We start from the raw sequence: 18,439 nt of genomic DNA on the forward strand, positions 1-18,439 counted from the left end.
GCTTGCCTTTAAACTCTGCTATCGTCAGACTTGCTAAGTTGGTAAATGTAAACGTGTGCTGCAGTACTCAATCACTCTGGATTTGGCGTGTTTGTTTAGAGCCCAGGCGTGCGGTTCTTCACAGGTGCTTGTGTCAAAGCAGGAGGCCGGCTCGCTGAGGCATCCGCTGGTCAGTGTCTCCATCTAGTGTTGACTCCACAGACTGCATGCAGGAGCGCTTTCCTTAAGCTGCTTTAATGTTACCACAGCAACAGTGCGCAAACACTGTGCTAAGATGTAGTCAGACTGTGACTGACAGCTGACAGCGGCATGATCTCTCATATATTGTGGAGTTTTTAGCTCAGGATGTAAAGTCCACAGAGGCAATGTTGTTGTGATTTGACACTATGTAAATAAAAATGAACTGCAGAAGGTTTTTTTTTAATAAACTACAAAAAGTAACTAACAACATAAAGAGTTCTATGAGATGAAATGTGCAACATCTGCATGTTGTTAGATTTGATTTAATCACTTAATTGATATATTTTAAAGAAGACGATGCTTCAAGGAGAGGAGAGCTGTGCTGACTCAGTGCAGCAGTTTTGTCTGATTGTGGAAAGACAAACACACAGCGATGCAGGAAATACGTACAAGTGCCACAAGATGATGCATGCTGAGACGTTTAATCTCAGTTTAGGTTTAACAATGTCAACTTACTGTTTATTGGCTTTTATGCTTTTTCCATATTTTGCACTTTTAATATACTAGCTACGCCTCACGGATCCCCTAAAAGTGTGTTATTTGTTATTTGCTATCAGGAGAATTTTTATGTTCTGTTGTATGAATGTAAATGATATCTGCATGAAAAGAGGTTGCTTGTTTATATCTTCATTAATGTAGATGTGTATTTATGGTTTTATGGAGGAAGAATAGCCAAGGCTAAGACTGATAGCATATTTTCATTAAATACAAGCAGCTAGAATACAAAGCAAAAAAGCATAATCACACTTAAAGCTTACTGAAGATACAGCAGAGAGGAGCCTCACCATGACATGGAGTGTTCAGCATAACATTTGCATATTTGTGTTGACCTTTGAAATTGAATTACTTAAGATTATAATATGATTTATTATTATTAATGGAATTTATGCTGTGCCCCTCTACAGACACCCCTCTGCATCCCTTTCTTCACATTTAAACTATAATCTACTCACACTCATATAGTACCTTTATAGTCTTACTGACCACTTTTAGACTACGAGTCAAATTCTAACCATATATTCATGTAGCACTATACAATTAAAGTATTTTATCTGCTACTATCCACATGGTGATTAAATGAAGGACTCTTATTGGTATTTTACTGTGAAATACTGACAGTAAGAAAAAACTACTCATTTATTAGGATCCTTTCAGACAGTTTCCTTTAAAAGACAATTGAATGACCCACCACTGGCCCAAAGCTCACCATCCCACGGATTCTACGTTGGATCAGGCCTTGTGTCCATAAAGTTTGCTTCTGCATGCTTTTGAAGCTCCGTGTATTAAATGTTAAATATGAATAAAACTTGAATTAAAACTTGAAACAATAAAAAAGTGAGCTTGTATTTTCCTGCTGTAGTGACTAAGAACATATAAAGGCATACATACGTTACATACATACATATTATACACACAGTGCAGTGCATATATGTACAGTCTGTATAACTAATTGCTAATTACTCTGATGTTAAACACAATTATAAAAGCAAAGTATACGTTTTTAAGTATTCATTTCTAAAGGAAGGGAGAAGAGCACTGACAGATGGACAGCATCAAATACGTTATTACAACACAAACCATGTTTGTAATAAACTTTTACATGAGCGGGATATTCGTCCAGGGTGCTGCTCTCAAAGTTACAGCACTGGTCACAGAGCGGGCACACGCCCAGAAACAACACTGCAAGAGTGACAGCGATTCAGCCTATCACCGTTTACGGTAGGTGGGACTTCCGGTGACATTGACAAATCAGTAATGGCGACACAAGAACAACTTAAACATGACAGCAAAACAACACCGAGGGGGAGTGAACTTATGGACAGCAGTCATATTTTGAAGAAATATTATAAAAATTTCATCTAATTATCTGCAATTTCAATCCAGCGAAAAGGTAAAACGACTAACGGTGGTTCGGTTTTGATGAATACTGAGGTGTAACTACTGTTAGGAACTGCTAACTGTCCAAACTTTCTAACACGGACGCAGTTCGCTACATGGAAACCAGAGCCAGCTAACGGGCTATGCTAGCTGACGTTAGCAGATGGCTAAGTTACCCAACGATCGAGCAAAGCGGCAGCGAAAAAACGGCCGAATTTAGGGCTTTTGTGAAACCGCGTGTCTATAAACGCGATACACAAGTTAAATTGTGCGTCTTTAAATGTTAACTAGGTCATGTCAGGTGCTCGACTTTCATCTTAACTTTGATTTTGTCTGCATATCCGTTATGGCCACCAGTTTTTTGGGGAAGCCATGATCCAATCAGAGTGGGCTCTACAGTTGATCGAGCTAACGTTACTGTAACTGTACAGGGACGGTCGGAAAACAGGCCAGCTGGTCCTCCAACAGCGTTTATCTACGTGGCGCTGATTGTTATGCATGTTTTTTGTTTTTCTTATAGGTGTTTATGACATCGCTGTGTTTTCTAACGGTGCAGATACGTTTTGCAGTCACTATGCAGCTCTATAAGTCAATCATGCTATGGCTGTTGAGACCCTGGAAATTTCTGGCTCATAGTGACACTTGTAAGCAGAACATAACGTCAGACACACGTCAGCTAATTCTTTCTATATAAAAGAATCCTTTCACGCAGCCTCGGGTTTTATTATTCTGTGTGCAGGAGAGCTTTGCCTTTAACCCTTGTGCCCTCAAATTTTGCACCCCTTTCCACACCTTCGTGGACAAAAATGTCCACGCACAAAATCTGCCATAAAATACAGCAATAATTTTTCTGCGTGTTTTCATAAATCACCAACTTTAACCTTTTTCAAAATGAGCAAGCGTTAAATGATTTTCAGAATTTTAACCCTTTAAATCCCGGTTTAAACATTTGAACCAATGCATTTTGTTTTTACCCCCCCACACACACACAACACGAATTATTTTCCGTATAATGAATAGAATTGGGGATACGGACATGTCAAACATCAGCAACAAGTCTGATTTGAATGGATTATTATTTTTTGTGTAGTGCACATGTATAATCATAATCAGCATACTTTATTAATTCCTAGGGAAATTATGTGGGTTACAGTTGCTCCAGTACAGTAACATTAACAAAAAGACTAGACTATGTAACAATACAATATTTTAAGATATAAGAAATAAGGAATAATACACACCCAATCTGCCATAAAATCCTCATAAAGAAATACATTTTTCTGTCTTTAATTTTTCATAAATCATTAATCAACTGGACTTTCTCTCAAAGACACACATACGTCACATATTCAAAGCCTGGGTATTTCAGTTCATATTTGTTCATATTTCATATGTTCTGTTGTGTTTTCAGTGTTGTTGCAGTTTGCATAATAAATGTTCTCATTGATGAATTAGATGTTGTTTCACACACACATCCATACAAATCACTCCTGGGGCTCCCTGGTGGTCACAGGACTCCATAATACAACTGGCAAAAATACAAGAATTTCATGCATTGGTCTACTATGGGGAAATGGTTGAATATGAAGTACAGTAAAAATGTCAAATATCACTGCTTTTCTTCCAAATGAAATGCTAACATTACAGAATGCATGGTTTTATACTGCAATGCAGAGAGATTAAAAAATGTTGTTTCAGTGAAAGTGATTGAGGCCTTTCTGTCCACGAAGGTGTCGAGAAGGATTACCAGGCACTACACAAAAAATACGAGTAATGAAATTAAATCAGTTTGACATGCCCAAGACTCTAATCACCACCAATGTCCTATTCCCATACTATTTATTATATGGAATCATAATCAGGTTTAACTGTTAAACAGGCATTGAATTAACTCAGTGGCTGTTTCCGACATTCTTTGATCACTGAAAAACATGATTGACGTTGTTCACAAACAACAGCTAACATATTAAAATCCATTTTCGGATGGTATGTGCCTCATCTTGTTTTCATAGAATTAAAATCACATCAGTCATGTTCTTATTTTCCTCCTCTAGCTGTCTGGTACTAGGGCTGGGCGATATGGCCTAAAATCCATATCGCGGTATAATTTGAAGCACGTGCGGTAACGATATATATCGCGATATATACGTTATACATTTTCTTCTGTATTTTCCACACTATAAGGACTTAAAATCCTTTAATTTTCTCAAAAATCGAGAGTGTTCCTTATGTATGAATTCTGGTTGTGCTTACTGACCTGGAACGGATTTCGGCTGCAGAAATCTGTTAAAAAATGTTTTAGTACAACTTTGGTAAGCCGCACTGCTTGATGGATTGTCAGAGCATTACGGCTGCCATAGTGAGGAGCTCCGCGGAGTAATCTGAGTCCAAAACTCCGTCTGCTTCAGGTCCCAAAGTCAAACGAACACTGAGAGTTAAAAACGGTCTGAATTCTTTAATCTTTAATAAAATCATCAGCGTTGCTGTTTTATCGGGTGTAACAATTAAGTTTAACATCCAGGCATCCATGAAAACAGAATTTATTAAATTTAACGGAGTTAACAGTTAGCAGGAAGTTAGCTCGCTAGTTTCCACCTAAACATTTCATACCATGTTCTGACAGAGATTTCTGAAACTAATTCAAACGTACAGCTCTGCTGTCACTTCCAACATAAATGAAGACAGGAAACTAAACAGCAGTGACGTTTGCAGGGTTACTGAAGTTGGGCTAGCTGGTATATAATGTTGTGCTACGTGATTGCTAGCGACACAGCTATGTTAGCATAACATTAGCACAGTGAAGCTGGAGGATGAACGCCAACTTTTTTTCCCGCTCGATAAAAGTTAACGTGACGGATTCTGGTGGTCAGGATCAAATACAGTCGCATAGCAGGATGCTGTACACGGGCCAAACTTCAGTCAGGAGAACAACTGAGATTATTCATCCACAATACGAGGTTAGTTATTAACATACTGCAACAACACGGGAACAGAGCAGCTGCGAGAGAATTCAACATTAATGAATCAATGTTACGGAAGTGGAGGAAGCGCAGTTTTTGGCTTTCCCCATATTTCAAAAGTGCTTCATCTCTTTGCTATGACTGTCGCCCAGCATAATTTGCAGATGATAATGGTTGTAGCCGCTGCGATGCTTTCGACCAAAACAGGCGCAGCTTGATGACATCATCAACATGCGCTATCGCAATAGAGCGGTATAGTCAAAATCTCTATCGTTGGCCAAATTTATATAGTTTCTATCATATATCGTTTATATCGCCCACCCCTATCTGCTACCTTCACAGGTATTCAGTAGATGTCCGGCCCCTCAGAGACATCAGGTGGTATGTCGCATCCTGGCCCTTCTCCTGGGGCGGGTATGTCCCCAGGGCCCATCTTGGGCCCCAGCCCTGGACCAGATCCCTCACCGAGCTCTGTTCACAGCATGATGGGCCCCAGCCCTGGACCCGGAACACCCAATGCACCTCACGGCATGCAGGGCCAGGGACAAAGTGATTACTCTCAGGACAGCATGTACTCTATGCATAAGGTACAGCGTGCAAACAGTACTACAAACTATGTCGTGATGTCATTAGTGCTAAAGGAAACTGTTAAAGTAGATATTTATATCACTCTGATGGATTCAGTTTTTTAAACCTTTTAGTATGCTCACTAATAAACCGACCAAACTAAAACAAGGAAGGGAGGAAACATTAGGAAGATATGAAATACTTTATTTATCCTTTTATATATCACATAAATATATATTAGCTTAAATGAGGGAATACGACATATCTGTTGTTTGATAAATTGATACAGACATAAATAATAAATGTGAATTTTTGCAGTACTTTTATAATCTTTTTATACTCTTGAGTTCATGCAGTGGAGGGTGGAATAGATTTTTTTGTTATGGTAATTTTTAAAGATTTTGGCAGTTTCGCAGTAGAATTACTGATGTTACTTCTGCTTAGGCAGGCAGTTCATTTTGCTGCTGTAATAATCCCAACTTTGGAACTAATAAAGGCTGTCTTATTTTATCTTATCTTATTAATGTTTATTTTTGATATGATTAGAACCATCAGTGTCCTAAATTCAATCTTAAACTGGCAGGACAGTGTGTTTTTGCAGTTAACTTGTGTAGATCTGAAACATATTTTGCGTTTTCAGCCCATGGAGGGGATGAATGACAAGTCAATGGCAGAGGCAATGCACTTTGGTCACATGAAAGGTGTGGGGATGAGGTCTCTCCACAGTGGCATGGGACCTCCACAGAGTCCTATGGACCAGCACAGCCAAGGTTTGAAACCCAAGTCCTTCAGCTCTCTAAGCAGCCTGGTTTATTAACTTAACCTCATCATCCACTTGTGGTGTTAATGTTTCTCAGACATCTTCTAAATATAAGAGTTAATATTAAACAAGGAGGAAGCAGCAAGGAAATAAACAACCCAGCTGTGTATTTTCCTCTTTCTAGTGTGTTAATGATTAAATAACCTCTAAGACTCATTGGCTTTTGCTCTGATCCCGAGGTTGTGACCCAATTCTTCAAGGCTTTGATGTGTGAAACCTCCTTTCTGTCCACTTAAGGGTACATGTCTCCCCACCCATCCCCAATGGGAGTCCATGAGCACGCTTCAAGTCCCATGTCAGGAGGCGGAGGTGGACCTACACCACCACATATGCCCCCTTCCCAGTCAGGCCCTATGATGTCAATGGATCCCCAAGGAGGCATGCCCAACATGGGCCAGCAGGTGAGGGGGTCATCTGCTTTTAGTCCAGTACAGCTGCAGCAGCTCAGAGCTCAGATTCTGGCCTACAAGATTCTGGGTCGTGGGCAGCCGCTACCGGAAAACCTTCAGCTGGCTGTTCAAGGTAAAAGGAGCCTACCCACAATGCAACAGCAGCAGCAGCAACCACAACAACAGCCGCAGCCACAGGCACCAAGTGCCAGTCCTTACAACAGGCCTCCAGGTACGATACAGATTTATGTTGGTACAAATATTTTGTGAGTTTCTTTGTTGTGAAAGTCTTTGAACATTAACAAGTAAAGATAAAGAAGAATTATGATTTTGTTTTTGGTTCTTTGTTGTACCTTAATGTGAGACTGTAGTGTAGAAAGATGCCTCAGTCAAAATATAAACTGATCTAATTACATAGTTTAGTTTTGGGTTTACGTTGCTGTCAATAAATTGAGTAAAAAGCTTGAAATTGTCACTGAGCCCAGATTGAAACATTCATATTGAACCTGTTTTGTCTGACAGAGAACAGAGTTTTGTGTGATTAATGGTGTAATGACAGAAAAGAGGCGTGAAATAATTTTCCTTTACAGTTTCAAATTGTAACGGACAAATTGTTGAACTATGAAATCTGTTATTGTGTTGAAAGGTATGCCAATGGCACCTATGGGGGGTCCCCAGTCGAGTCCCTGCCCAGCCCCGGCCATGCAAGTACTCAATCAAAGCACAGGACCCAAGCCTTGGGCCGATGGTAAGTTTGGCAGGTGTATGTGGTAAACATGGGCTCTGTGGCTGGACCGATAACACAGGAATCTGCATGTGGCTTCACAGTCAGTCCCACTTTTCATTCCGCCCAGTCTAATCCAACATGCAGTGCCCAACAGATTTTTCTGTCAAATGGCTTAAAGCAGAGAGATCCCCAAGCATTTACTAAAACTTCAGTTCAGCAGGTAAAGGTGAAGAGAATAATGGTGCAGTAGTAATATGACAGAAAGTATGACAAGAAGATGAAATATTTAGAATGAATAGTAAAACAGTCATAAATTAAAAACAGATACAGAACAAGAAAATCTCAACTTCCACTGTGGTCGATTTAAAATTGAACAAATAGAAAAATGAATCTGTCAGAAGCTCAGGGAGATCTTTCTGACAGCTAATTGCTCCCAGGTGAGGACACTGTTTCCTCTGTCATGAGCTCTGGCGTTGTGTTGGTCAGTTAACCGTGTATGAGGAACGGAAAAATTGACCTCCTGAAGCCAAAGGGGGAAAAATCCATAAGATGTGTGTAAGTGCCAGGTTGTCTGTAAACACACAGGTGCATTTACTGAATTGAGAAAACCCTGGTTGATGTGCGTGTGTTCATAACTTCCCATGTGATAATTTGGTATTTTTGAATAATTCCCAGTGCAGACATTTTTACAGACGGTATTTTTACCTAACGTATCCAGTTCGTCCCTTTGGGGTCATCACAGTGGATCCATCTCACCCTCTGCACCGTCTTCTCTCACACCAATGATCTGCTCATCCTCTCTAACTACATCTGTAAACTTTCTCTTTGGCCTGAAAACTTTCTTGTGTCTTTATAATTCTTTGTGCAGCGTATTTCCTCTCTCTCGTCTGTAGATGTTCAGACCATGTCCTCTCCAAAGATCCAAGCTGAGCTGTCCCTCTGATGTGCTCATTTCTAAATTACTTCCACCCCCATCTTTGTCTTTTATGTTAGTGTCTCCAAACCATCATAGCAGGCCACTCACATCTTGTAAACCTTCCTTTTCACTCTTGCCGCTGTCCTTCCGTCACCGATCACCCTTGACACTCGTCTCCACCCTGCTTCACTCTTCTCTTCACCTCTATTGTCCACTGTCAGTTGCTTTGAATGGTTGCCCCCAGGTATTTAAGCTCATTAAGCATAAAAAAACTCATGCAGCTTGTTGTGGTTAAAACCAAACTGAAAAAAACGAAACAATACTGACACGTTAAATTTTTAAAAACCTTTTGGTACTGAAGGAATTTGAGATTTTGGTTATGTGGGACTGGATGCAATAACCAGAAGTCTTTGCTCTCCAGGTCAGTGTGCTGAAAATCAAACCATTGCACAGAAGCAGCTCACTCCTGTTGCTAGTGGTCGCCCCTCTCCTGCACCACCTCAGGCCTCTGCTGTGCCAGCTGGGCCCATGCCGGGCAGTTCGGGGACCCCTCAGCCTCCTGGGCAGCAGGGGTCCGTAATGCTCCCGATACAGCACAAGCAGAACCGCATCACGCCTATCCAGAAGCCCCAGGGCTTGGACCCAGTGGGAATCCTGCAGGAGAGAGAATACAGGTAGACACATTCACGTATTCATCAGTGGTCTCACAATAGTGCAAAAACTTCACATCTACACAACTCATCACAATAAAGAATGAAACTGCCTGCATGAAATCAGTGGTAAAGGAAAGTTTGAAGATGAATTTATGTGTCGAGGTCAAACTGCTGCACATAACAAACTGCATTGCTCTGCATATGTGACATTACATGTTTTTCACTTGAAACGAGTTTAAGTCACATATCCAAACATTGACTGTGACACGAAGACTTGCGAGCAGAGTCTGCGAGCGTTTGACGAGGGTTAAGGTTACAAGCTTTACCCGTATGAATATGATAACGTGAGAAACACTTTGTGGTGGAGCCCCTATGGCCTTTCTTAAAGGTGCCTCGCATGCTCAATCACAACTCACTGTTATCCCCGCAGGCTGCGTATTTTTCTAAAAACAAAGATTGCCGAAGGAGACGTCGGGAAGCCTCCACAGACCTTAATCTTGTTTTGGCCCTAAGGCTTGTTTTTCTCTCCATAAATTTGATGTTGTTTTGATGATCTCTTCTTCATGTTGTCTTGACCGAGCTGCATTGGTTTAGACATGATTAGAGAGAGACTTGTCCTCAGTCCACCTTGTTTGTCCAGTGAATACATTGTGAAATACTGTCCCTCTCACAGTGTTGTGGAACAGCACTGCATTATTGTCAGTGTTATGTAGTAATAAATATACTCCTGAGGCTGTTGAATAATCAAAACAACTTTAGATCTTATTGATTTAATGCAGTTTCCCCTCAGAAAGCTACCTGATGATACTACTAAATAAGTAAAGCTCACAGTGTAGCTGCACCATGGATGTGTGAAGAGGACCAGAACTCGTACTGCGGGCAACAGACCACCCAGAGATATAGGGGAAAAAACTTTCAGTAAGACTACACAAAACCTGCAGGTTTTATGGTTTAGTTGGACCCAGAGTGTCATCATCTGTGTTAACATGCACCAAAGAAGCTAAAGAAGCACTTGGAAACTAGACTTTAAGCCTGAAAGATACTTATTCAGCAAACACTCAGTATGCACCTGAGGCAATGAGACCATGTGTTGATGGAGGCTCTAATGAAGGTAACTGCAAAACAAAGCATATGTCAAAAAAGTAAGTGCCATGCTAGATTCAGATGTTGCAGATTGCTGTGAAAAGTGCAATCTGCATCCAAATCCCATCTAAATAGTGTGATAACATGAATCACATTCTATGGCCTTAACAGCTGACAGGTCTCATGGCAAATGGATATAATAATAATAATGGATATATCACCATCGTCCAAATTTCCAGTGATGTAAAATGGTAAATGGTAAATGGCCTGTATTTATATAGCGCTTTACTAGTCCCTAAGGACCCCAAAGCGCTTTACATATCCAGTCATCCACCCATTCACACACTGGTGATGGCAAGCTACATTGTAGCCACAGCCACCATGTAAATACCTGACAGCATGTGGTGGCCAAATGCCTCAATAAAACACTGTATGTGTGTCCAGTGTCCTGCAGTTTAACCAAATGTCTCCGTAATGTCTCTCAGACTGCAGGCTCGGATTGCGCATCGAATCCAGGAACTGGAAAGTCTGCCAGGCTCGCTGCCTCCGGACCTCAGGACTAAAGCCACAGTGGAGCTCAAGGCTCTGCGTCTGCTCAACTTCCAGCGTCAGGTACGCGGCAGCTGCAGCGTTTCATGTTTCACGTGACTGCATCAATGTAAATGCATAACTGCAGCAGCTCGTAGTCGAATGGAAAGAGCTCACTTTTGTTATCACTGGAAGTTCATCGGATCACCTGCCGTGTGAGTGTGTGCGGCGCTTTTATCGATAAATCCACTCTGGGCTGGCTTGCTGCTCAGGTATTCTTAGAACGGAGATGCCATTTCCACTGATTTATGTTAAAGGTACATGTACATACAGAGTTTGGACTTCTTGCTCTCAGTCAACAAAATACATTCATCCACCTAAAAATATGATTATTAATTTGTTTTCTTTAGGCTGGCTTTTATTGTTGTTTTGGTTTATCGACACTTTCAGAATTCTTAATTTCTCTTATGCAGTCGTGCTTTCCCATATGGAAAAGATGTATATAAATCTATAAATATATAAACACATATAAGATCCCTTGAAAAATTATATAATGAAACTTGTATGTTTTGGATACTTACTAAAACAATATATGAAAGTAATGAGAAAGTGGCCACTTTCATGAGTAAATCATATATGTTTTTACTATTTCTTTTCCATATGGGTTGTAATGAAGTGGACCAACCCTGTTTTTAAAGGAAGCTCATTCAATCATGCAAACGTTTAATTAGAAGTCAAATTGTTCATTTTAAGCCCTTTGATAATACAATAGTGCCTCAAGTTGCAGCTTAGCACTATTTTCAACTCATACTCAATTTGTACTTTAGAGATACAGGTGAGATTAGATCACTTTAGAGTTTGATAACCCGTTGATGAATATCCCAGCTGAGGCAGGACGTCGTGGCCTGTATGAGACGAGACACGACCCTGGAGACGGCCCTCAACTCGAAGGCTTACCGGCGCAGCAAGCGGCAGACGCTGAGGGAGGCACGCATGACCGAGAAGCTGGAGAAGCAGCAGAAGCTCGAGCAGGAAAAGAAGCGCAGGCAGAAACATCAGGTGAGTCACACCAGAGTCCATGTAACAACCCACAGCACTTATTATATCATTCATCTTATTGTTGTTCTTGTAAAAACTGCAGTGCCATGGAAATCATTAAAAGTAGTGGTGCAACGGGTCAAAAATCTCACGGTTCGGATCGGATCAATTTTCAGATCAGCAAAAAAAGAAAAAAGACAAAAATTGAACATTTACTTGAAGTATTTTTTGCCTGTTAAAAACATTCATCTCTAATAGTAATATTAAAAAATAAATTATGGTTCAATATAGGGCAGTAGAGTCTTTGTATCTACCACTCAATTCAATTTTATTTATAAAGCACCAAATCACAACAACAGTCGCCTCAAGGCGCTTTATATTGTAAGGTAGACCCTACAATAATACACACCGCTCACTACATCGCACTCCGCTGTGATATAATGAGCGGTCACGGTCACGTAGCTTTCCGTTGACCTGCAGCTCCACCCATTTTTAGTTGGGCAACAGAAGATGCCTGGGACAGTTCAGCCATAACTTTAAACTTTTCCTGCTCATACATGCCTGGAACGATCTTGTCACTAAAGTGGACGCGCAACGGGATATCATAGCGTGGCTCAAGCATGTTCATCGTAGTTTAAACCCTTTGTTTTGCACAACAGAATACGGCGTCCCGTCTGCAGCTAAACACCCCAGTAGCTTCTGTAATAGCTTTAGCCCGGTCAGACTGGGCAGCAAAGGGCTGCTTAAATACTGCAAACTCCTCTGCTCCTCCACTTGGACCACTAGCGCTGACCATAGCTATCGCTTGACAGACTGACCACGCGCACCATACACATACTTTTTTTCCTTCTTTTTCGGATCACGTGCGTGCCGAACCGTGGAGTGGGATCGGTTCGGATTACGGATCAACCGTGATTCGCTGCACCACTAATAAAAAGTATTCATGACAATTTTTGGTTAAAAAAACAAAACGCTACCGTCTCATTTCCTGCAGTCAAAACAAATGCAACAAAAGCAATCAGAAAACTGTCAACAGTGCGACAGCATCCAGCAGGTCCTCTGTGTGAAAGCAGGTGACAGGCTGACAGGAAGGAAAACTCAGGGTTGTGTCTGCAGTGACGGGAACAGAAACAAAAACTTGTGACTTGTTTTTCAGGAATATCTCAACAGCATCCTTCAACATGCCAAGGACTTCAAAGAGTATCACCGCTCTGTGTCCGGTAAGATGCAGAAGCTCACCAGAGCCATCGCCACCTGGCACACCAACACGGAGCGTGAGCAGAAGAAGGAGACGGAGAGAATCGAGAAGGAGAGGATGAGGAGACTCATGGTGAGGAGCGCCAAACCAAGATGAATCTTTTTGGAAGTCATGTGTTTTCATAAATGCTCAAACTAAAAGTTACGGATATACATGCTGATTATTCACTATAGTGGCTACAAGCATATCACAGCTTACAGTAAACATGTTTGCTGCCAGCAAATAAAGGATCTGGGCCTTCCTACAGCCTGCTGAGCTTGGACCAGCCTGCTGGTGCTGTTCTTATGATGCCAGTTGTTGTCACTGAGCTCAGTGTTGGCTTGACACACTTAGACATCTGTCTAAATGTTGCTCTCTGCATCTGTATAAGAAATGCCCCCAAATGCACAAAGCAGACCAAAACTGAACCTTTCAGAATTAGTATTTAATGTGGGTGATGGTCTCAGTGAGAAGCAGGATTAGACTGTCCACTCGTTTTCCGCTGTTCTCATTCTTCTCTGGTGTCTGATTATATTCCGACTCATTAAATCAGAGCTGGAGTTTGTCGATACAAACGTCCACAGTGTCGTGCTGCGGCTCTGCGTTCCTGTTTCGCACTTCTCAGCCCCCCACTCGGCTGCCAGCGCTGTTAGTGCTGCTGAGGCCTCATTACACGCATGACTGAAGAGAAGGGAAACTGTAGAAGTGTCTTATGATACAGACAGAGGAGGACTTTGTGACAGAGACAGTTCACAGATAAGGTCGCTGGTGTGCAAATACACAGTTTAGCCATTTAAAAGTCTGTCTATTAGTTTTTTAAAAATTATTGTTAGCATGTTTTGTAAAGGATCCATTTGTAATCATAATAATAATTAAAGATCCTAAAGGTTAAACTGGCAACTATATGAGTGCAGTGGAGTTAATTTGTAATTCCGTCCTGTTATTATAATGGATCATTTACACTTTACCGTTACAGCAGCTCTCGTCTTTAATTTGATGTCACTTTGGCTCATCCAGGCAGAAGACGAGGAAGGGTACCGAAAACTAATCGATCAAAAGAAAGACAAGCGTCTGGCCTACTTGCTGCAGCAGACGGATGAATATGTGGCCAACCTCACCACCCTGGTGTATGAACACAAAGCTGCTCAAGCTGCCAAGGAGAAGAAGAGGAGACGGAAGAGAAAGAAGGTAGGAGGACGAAGGTCAAGTGTGTGCTCTGTGCAGCACTCAGCTTCAAGCAAACATAAACACAATAAAGTGGCTGCTGCTGTTTATCCTTATGTGTAGGATATGTGGCCTGCAGTGTCATATTCAGCTCAGGGCAGTTTGTTTGCTCTTCTCTCAGTGTTCTCAAATGCTCCTGAGTAAATGACTTCACTACAACTACACTCACTGGCCACTTTGTTAAGTGCACCAGTTCAACGGTGCATTAATGCTCATGTTGCAGCGACTCGGTGTGTGCGGCCACGTAGGCCAAGACAACCTGCTGACGTTCAAACCGAGAATTAGCTCAGGGTCAAGGACAAACAGGGATTTAAGTGCCGTTGAATGTGGCGTGGTGGTTGGTATTTCTGAAATGGTCTGGAAAAGAGAAAATATCCGGTGAGCAGCAGTTCTCTGGGTGAATGCCTTGTCGATGTCAGAGGTGAATGGCCTGACTGCTTCAGGCTGATAGGACAGAAACAGTAAGACAAGTAACCACTCACTGCATACAAGGCATGCAGAAGAGCATCTCTGTGTGGGCGACAAACCTCCAAAGCAGCACAAGACCACTGGTGTAAGCTAAGAACAGGAAGCTGAGGCTCACAGGGTCGACAACAACAGGCTGGATAAATGTTACCTGGCCCGATGATTTTTGATTTCTGCTCTGATATTCAGACTGTAGGGTCAGAATTTGGAGTAAACACATCCTGCCGTGTATCAGCGAGTCAGGCTCCAAGTACCAACAGGATATTGTTTAACAAAAACACCCCAGCTATTGTGGCTGACCTCGTCCATCCCTTTGTGATAACGGTGTACCCGTCTTCTGAATCTGCTTCCAGCAGGATAACATGTCACAGAGCTGCCTTACAGTAGTTTCTTGAACATGAAGAGTTCACTTTATTTAGTGGTTCTTCACAGTAACCAGCGTCATGGATGCGCAGCAGCTCTGTGATGCTGTCGCACACAGTATGGACCAAACTCTGTGAGGACTGTTTCCAGCTCCTTGTTGAATTAAGCAGTTCAGACGGTAAAAAGGATCCATCCTGGTCCTAGCAATGTGTACCTAATAAAGTGTCATGTGAGTGTACAACAGGAACACAAAGAGCACCTCAGATTTTCCATTCCCTCTAACCTATTATTATTATTATTATCAGTGTTTTTCCAGCTTTGATATGAGTCAGTGTTTTGAAGAAAATGCCATCTGATTGGTTGATGTGTTATTTATGTAGAAGGTGGATGGCGATGGTGAAGGCACTAGCGCAATTGGACCCGATGGAGAGGTGAGTGACTGTTCATGTTAAATGTAAAAAGTGTTTTGTAATTTGATCTGCAGCTAACTTTGAGTTTACTGAACGCCACCTCATTGTTAGCACGATTCACACTCTGCAGCTTACCTGCTCAGGACTGCAGACAGAGTCGGTGCTGAGATGTGACAGCAGTGGACATTTTTTGTGGAGACTAAAAGTGGCAATAAAATCACACGAGTCCTGCACTTATGTTCAACAGGTGGACACAAACATGAATGAGTGACAGTCGTACTGATGGATGTGTAAATAATCAGCTGTTAAAAATCAGGCACTTCTGTTTCAAAGACTTTTTCAGGGTTCACGTCCCCCCGATGTCGACAGATGTTCGCTCTTTGTCCTCTGAATGTGTTTAACTTTCAAAATTAGTAACGCTGATAATTATCCCTCTCGTGCATTTGCTGAGTCTTTTATTGTGACTGCTACAAAATCCAACCTACTCTGACAGAAAAAAGAACCAAATAAGGAGGCGAACAAACAAACAGTAATTATCCATTGAGAGGCAGACTGCACCCTGGGCGATTGTGCAACAGAGGCATGTTGTAAACAGTCCTCCGAAAGCAAAAAGACGTCTGTGCTGTTTGTTTGTTTGCAGTCGTAACTTTCCACACTTTTTAATCATGTTCCTCTGTGTGCTCCAGAAGCTCAGGCTGAACTTTGATGGCAGGTTTGGTGAAGCTCTCATTGATGTTGTTTACCTCTAAAGGCAACTTTGGAGGTCTGAAAGTTTGGTTCATGTTGGGATTTATTAGTCTCATTTTTTCCGGTGAAAATAATTTATAAAATAATAAACAAAAGCTTTTGAATTGTCTGTAGAATTTTATGTTTTATAGCTCTTGTTTAATTGGGGTTATGGAACTAATGAAAAGTGTTTTACGTTCATGATATGCAGTCATAAAAGCAGCAGAAGCTCAGGTTACATCAGCGGTGGCTGATGAAAGTGAAGCTTTGTGGTTTATGGTTCTCGTTTCTAAATGGATTTGAAGATCTATATCATACTTTGATCAATATCAAAGTCCGCCGCTCATCTTAAAAACTTAACAGCTCATATCTTTTCAAAAAAAAGTTAAAAGACTAAAGTTTGAAGATGAGTTCAGATTTGTTTATGCATGCTGCTTCTTGTGTTTCCTCTGTCCTGTAGCCCATGGATGAAAGCAGCCAGATGAGTGAGCTGCCTGTCAAAGTGATTCAGACTGAGACCGGGAAAGTTTTGCAGGGAACCGAGGCCCCAAAATCCAGCCAGCTGGAGGCTTGGCTCGAGATGAACCCCGGGTGAGTTGCACAGCACTGTTGTCGGCTTCTGATCTCTTTGAAACGAAACCGTTGGACACTCCAAGATTCTGCTGGTGGCAGTCTTTGTGTGTTCGGCCACGGTGGCTCGTAATGCTCACACAGACTGCATTTTGTAACGCCAAGAACAAAACTTACCAAAATCAATTCCAAGAAAATTCTTTCAAGTCTAGAATTAAGCATTGCTATGCACATCAAGGTTTGTGAACGCGATGACTCGAGAACGAAGCAACATAGGAATTTCAGACAGATGCCAAATCTCAGATAAGCTTGGATCTTAGTGACCTTGGCCTCGAGGTCAGAGGTCGAGTTTCCTGAAAACCTGGCGTGTCTAATAACTTGAGAAGGAAGTCACCTCGGATTTTGACGTTGATACCAGTCTTGGCATCCTCGATAGAATTCATGCATTTTTATGTAGCTGGTTTCTCAGTGGAGCAATATGTAGCTGTTCCACCTGACACTGTGTCCATGAAAACACATCAAACTACACTCGCTGTGTTCCCTCACAGGTCACAGCACACAGAGTCCACGGCTGTATCCCAATTCAGGGTCTGCAGCCTTAACGGTCCACAGGGGCCGCGCACTCAAAGACCGCTAAGGCCGGAAGTGCGAGGCTTGTGAGATGGGACGGTCTAGCCTCCGTCGCGCTGCCCAGGTTGCCTAGCAACCATGATACTAACAGCTGGAAACGTGTCATACAGCTGTGTTTGACAGAAATGAAGGGGAACATATTTTGTTCATTTGTTTGTTTGTTTCTACATGAGCTTTGATCATTCTCTGTGAGATTAAGCTCAGCTATTGAACGGCGTATATTTAAAGTAAAGGCTTTAAAACCAAGTTAGTACAAACGTCACTAACGTCACATGACTTTGCCGACATGTGGCCAACAGGAATGTTTAATGTTCTTCGTTATTAAACATTTGCACATAAATAAGTGACATGATATTCAATACTTACTTAAAGTTTACTCTTCGGCCGCCCCTCATCCGCCGTTTTTTTCTGCAAAATTATCCACACCCACCGCCGCGCTATGCATTCTGGGATATGTTGGGCCACGAAGTCTACACCGCCACAGCCTTAAAATTCAGGGAAATGAAGGACGCATTTGAGGACCGCATTTCGAGCAGCCTTCGAATTGGGACAGCCTTCGGCGCGTCGCTGTGACGTAATCGGCCTTAAAATGCGGCCTTTAAGGCTGCAGACCCTGGATTGGGATACAGGCCATGTTATCACTAAAGCACCCGTCGTTTTCTCCGTAGCACCTCCAGGATTGCAGGTGTCGCTCTGTGCAGCAGAACCGTGAGCACGATCAGGTGGAAAAGATTCGTCATTGCCAAGAACACCAAGAGAAGAAAATCCAGTTTGACTTTACACAACTTTAAAACAAAAAGCAGCAGTTTCATCTTCAGTGAAATTATACTGAGCCAGAAAAATCGTTAAAATTAAAAAACACAAAAGAGCAGGAGCTGCTGCAACAGGCAGACAGTTAACAAGGCAGAAAAAATACTGAAATAATAACATTAGCTAAAATGTTTTAGATTTTTAAATAATATTTAATAAAACTAGGAAACGTTGAAATTCTCCTTCCACACTCTGATGATATTGA

At 41.8% G+C, this 18,439-nt stretch overlaps 1 protein-coding gene across 1 annotated transcript in view; it reads left to right on the forward strand.

The window, feature by feature from the left end:
* The first annotated feature begins 2,004 nt into the window (after nt 1-2,004).
* smarca2 (SWI/SNF related BAF chromatin remodeling complex subunit ATPase 2) overlaps nt 2,005-18,439 on the forward strand; it is a 56,670-nt gene continuing 40,235 nt past the window's right edge. Inside the window, exons 1-12 of the mRNA XM_082555155.1 lie at nt 2,005-2,131; nt 5,421-5,665; nt 6,286-6,415; nt 6,703-7,086; nt 7,501-7,602; nt 8,919-9,171; nt 10,719-10,845; nt 11,647-11,820; nt 12,956-13,129; nt 14,054-14,224; nt 15,469-15,519; nt 16,685-16,815. Of these exons, the coding sequence (XP_082411281.1) occupies nt 5,432-5,665; nt 6,286-6,415; nt 6,703-7,086; nt 7,501-7,602; nt 8,919-9,171; nt 10,719-10,845; nt 11,647-11,820; nt 12,956-13,129; nt 14,054-14,224; nt 15,469-15,519; nt 16,685-16,815 (1,931 nt within the window). The 5' untranslated portion in view covers nt 2,005-2,131; nt 5,421-5,431. The remainder of the gene's footprint in view (nt 2,132-5,420; nt 5,666-6,285; nt 6,416-6,702; nt 7,087-7,500; nt 7,603-8,918; nt 9,172-10,718; nt 10,846-11,646; nt 11,821-12,955; nt 13,130-14,053; nt 14,225-15,468; nt 15,520-16,684; nt 16,816-18,439) is intronic.

This window comes from Aulonocara stuartgranti (assembly GCF_965226115.1).
Source record: "Aulonocara stuartgranti genome assembly, chromosome: 12".
In the NCBI taxonomy this organism is placed as follows: domain Eukaryota; kingdom Metazoa; phylum Chordata; class Actinopteri; order Cichliformes; family Cichlidae; genus Aulonocara; species Aulonocara stuartgranti.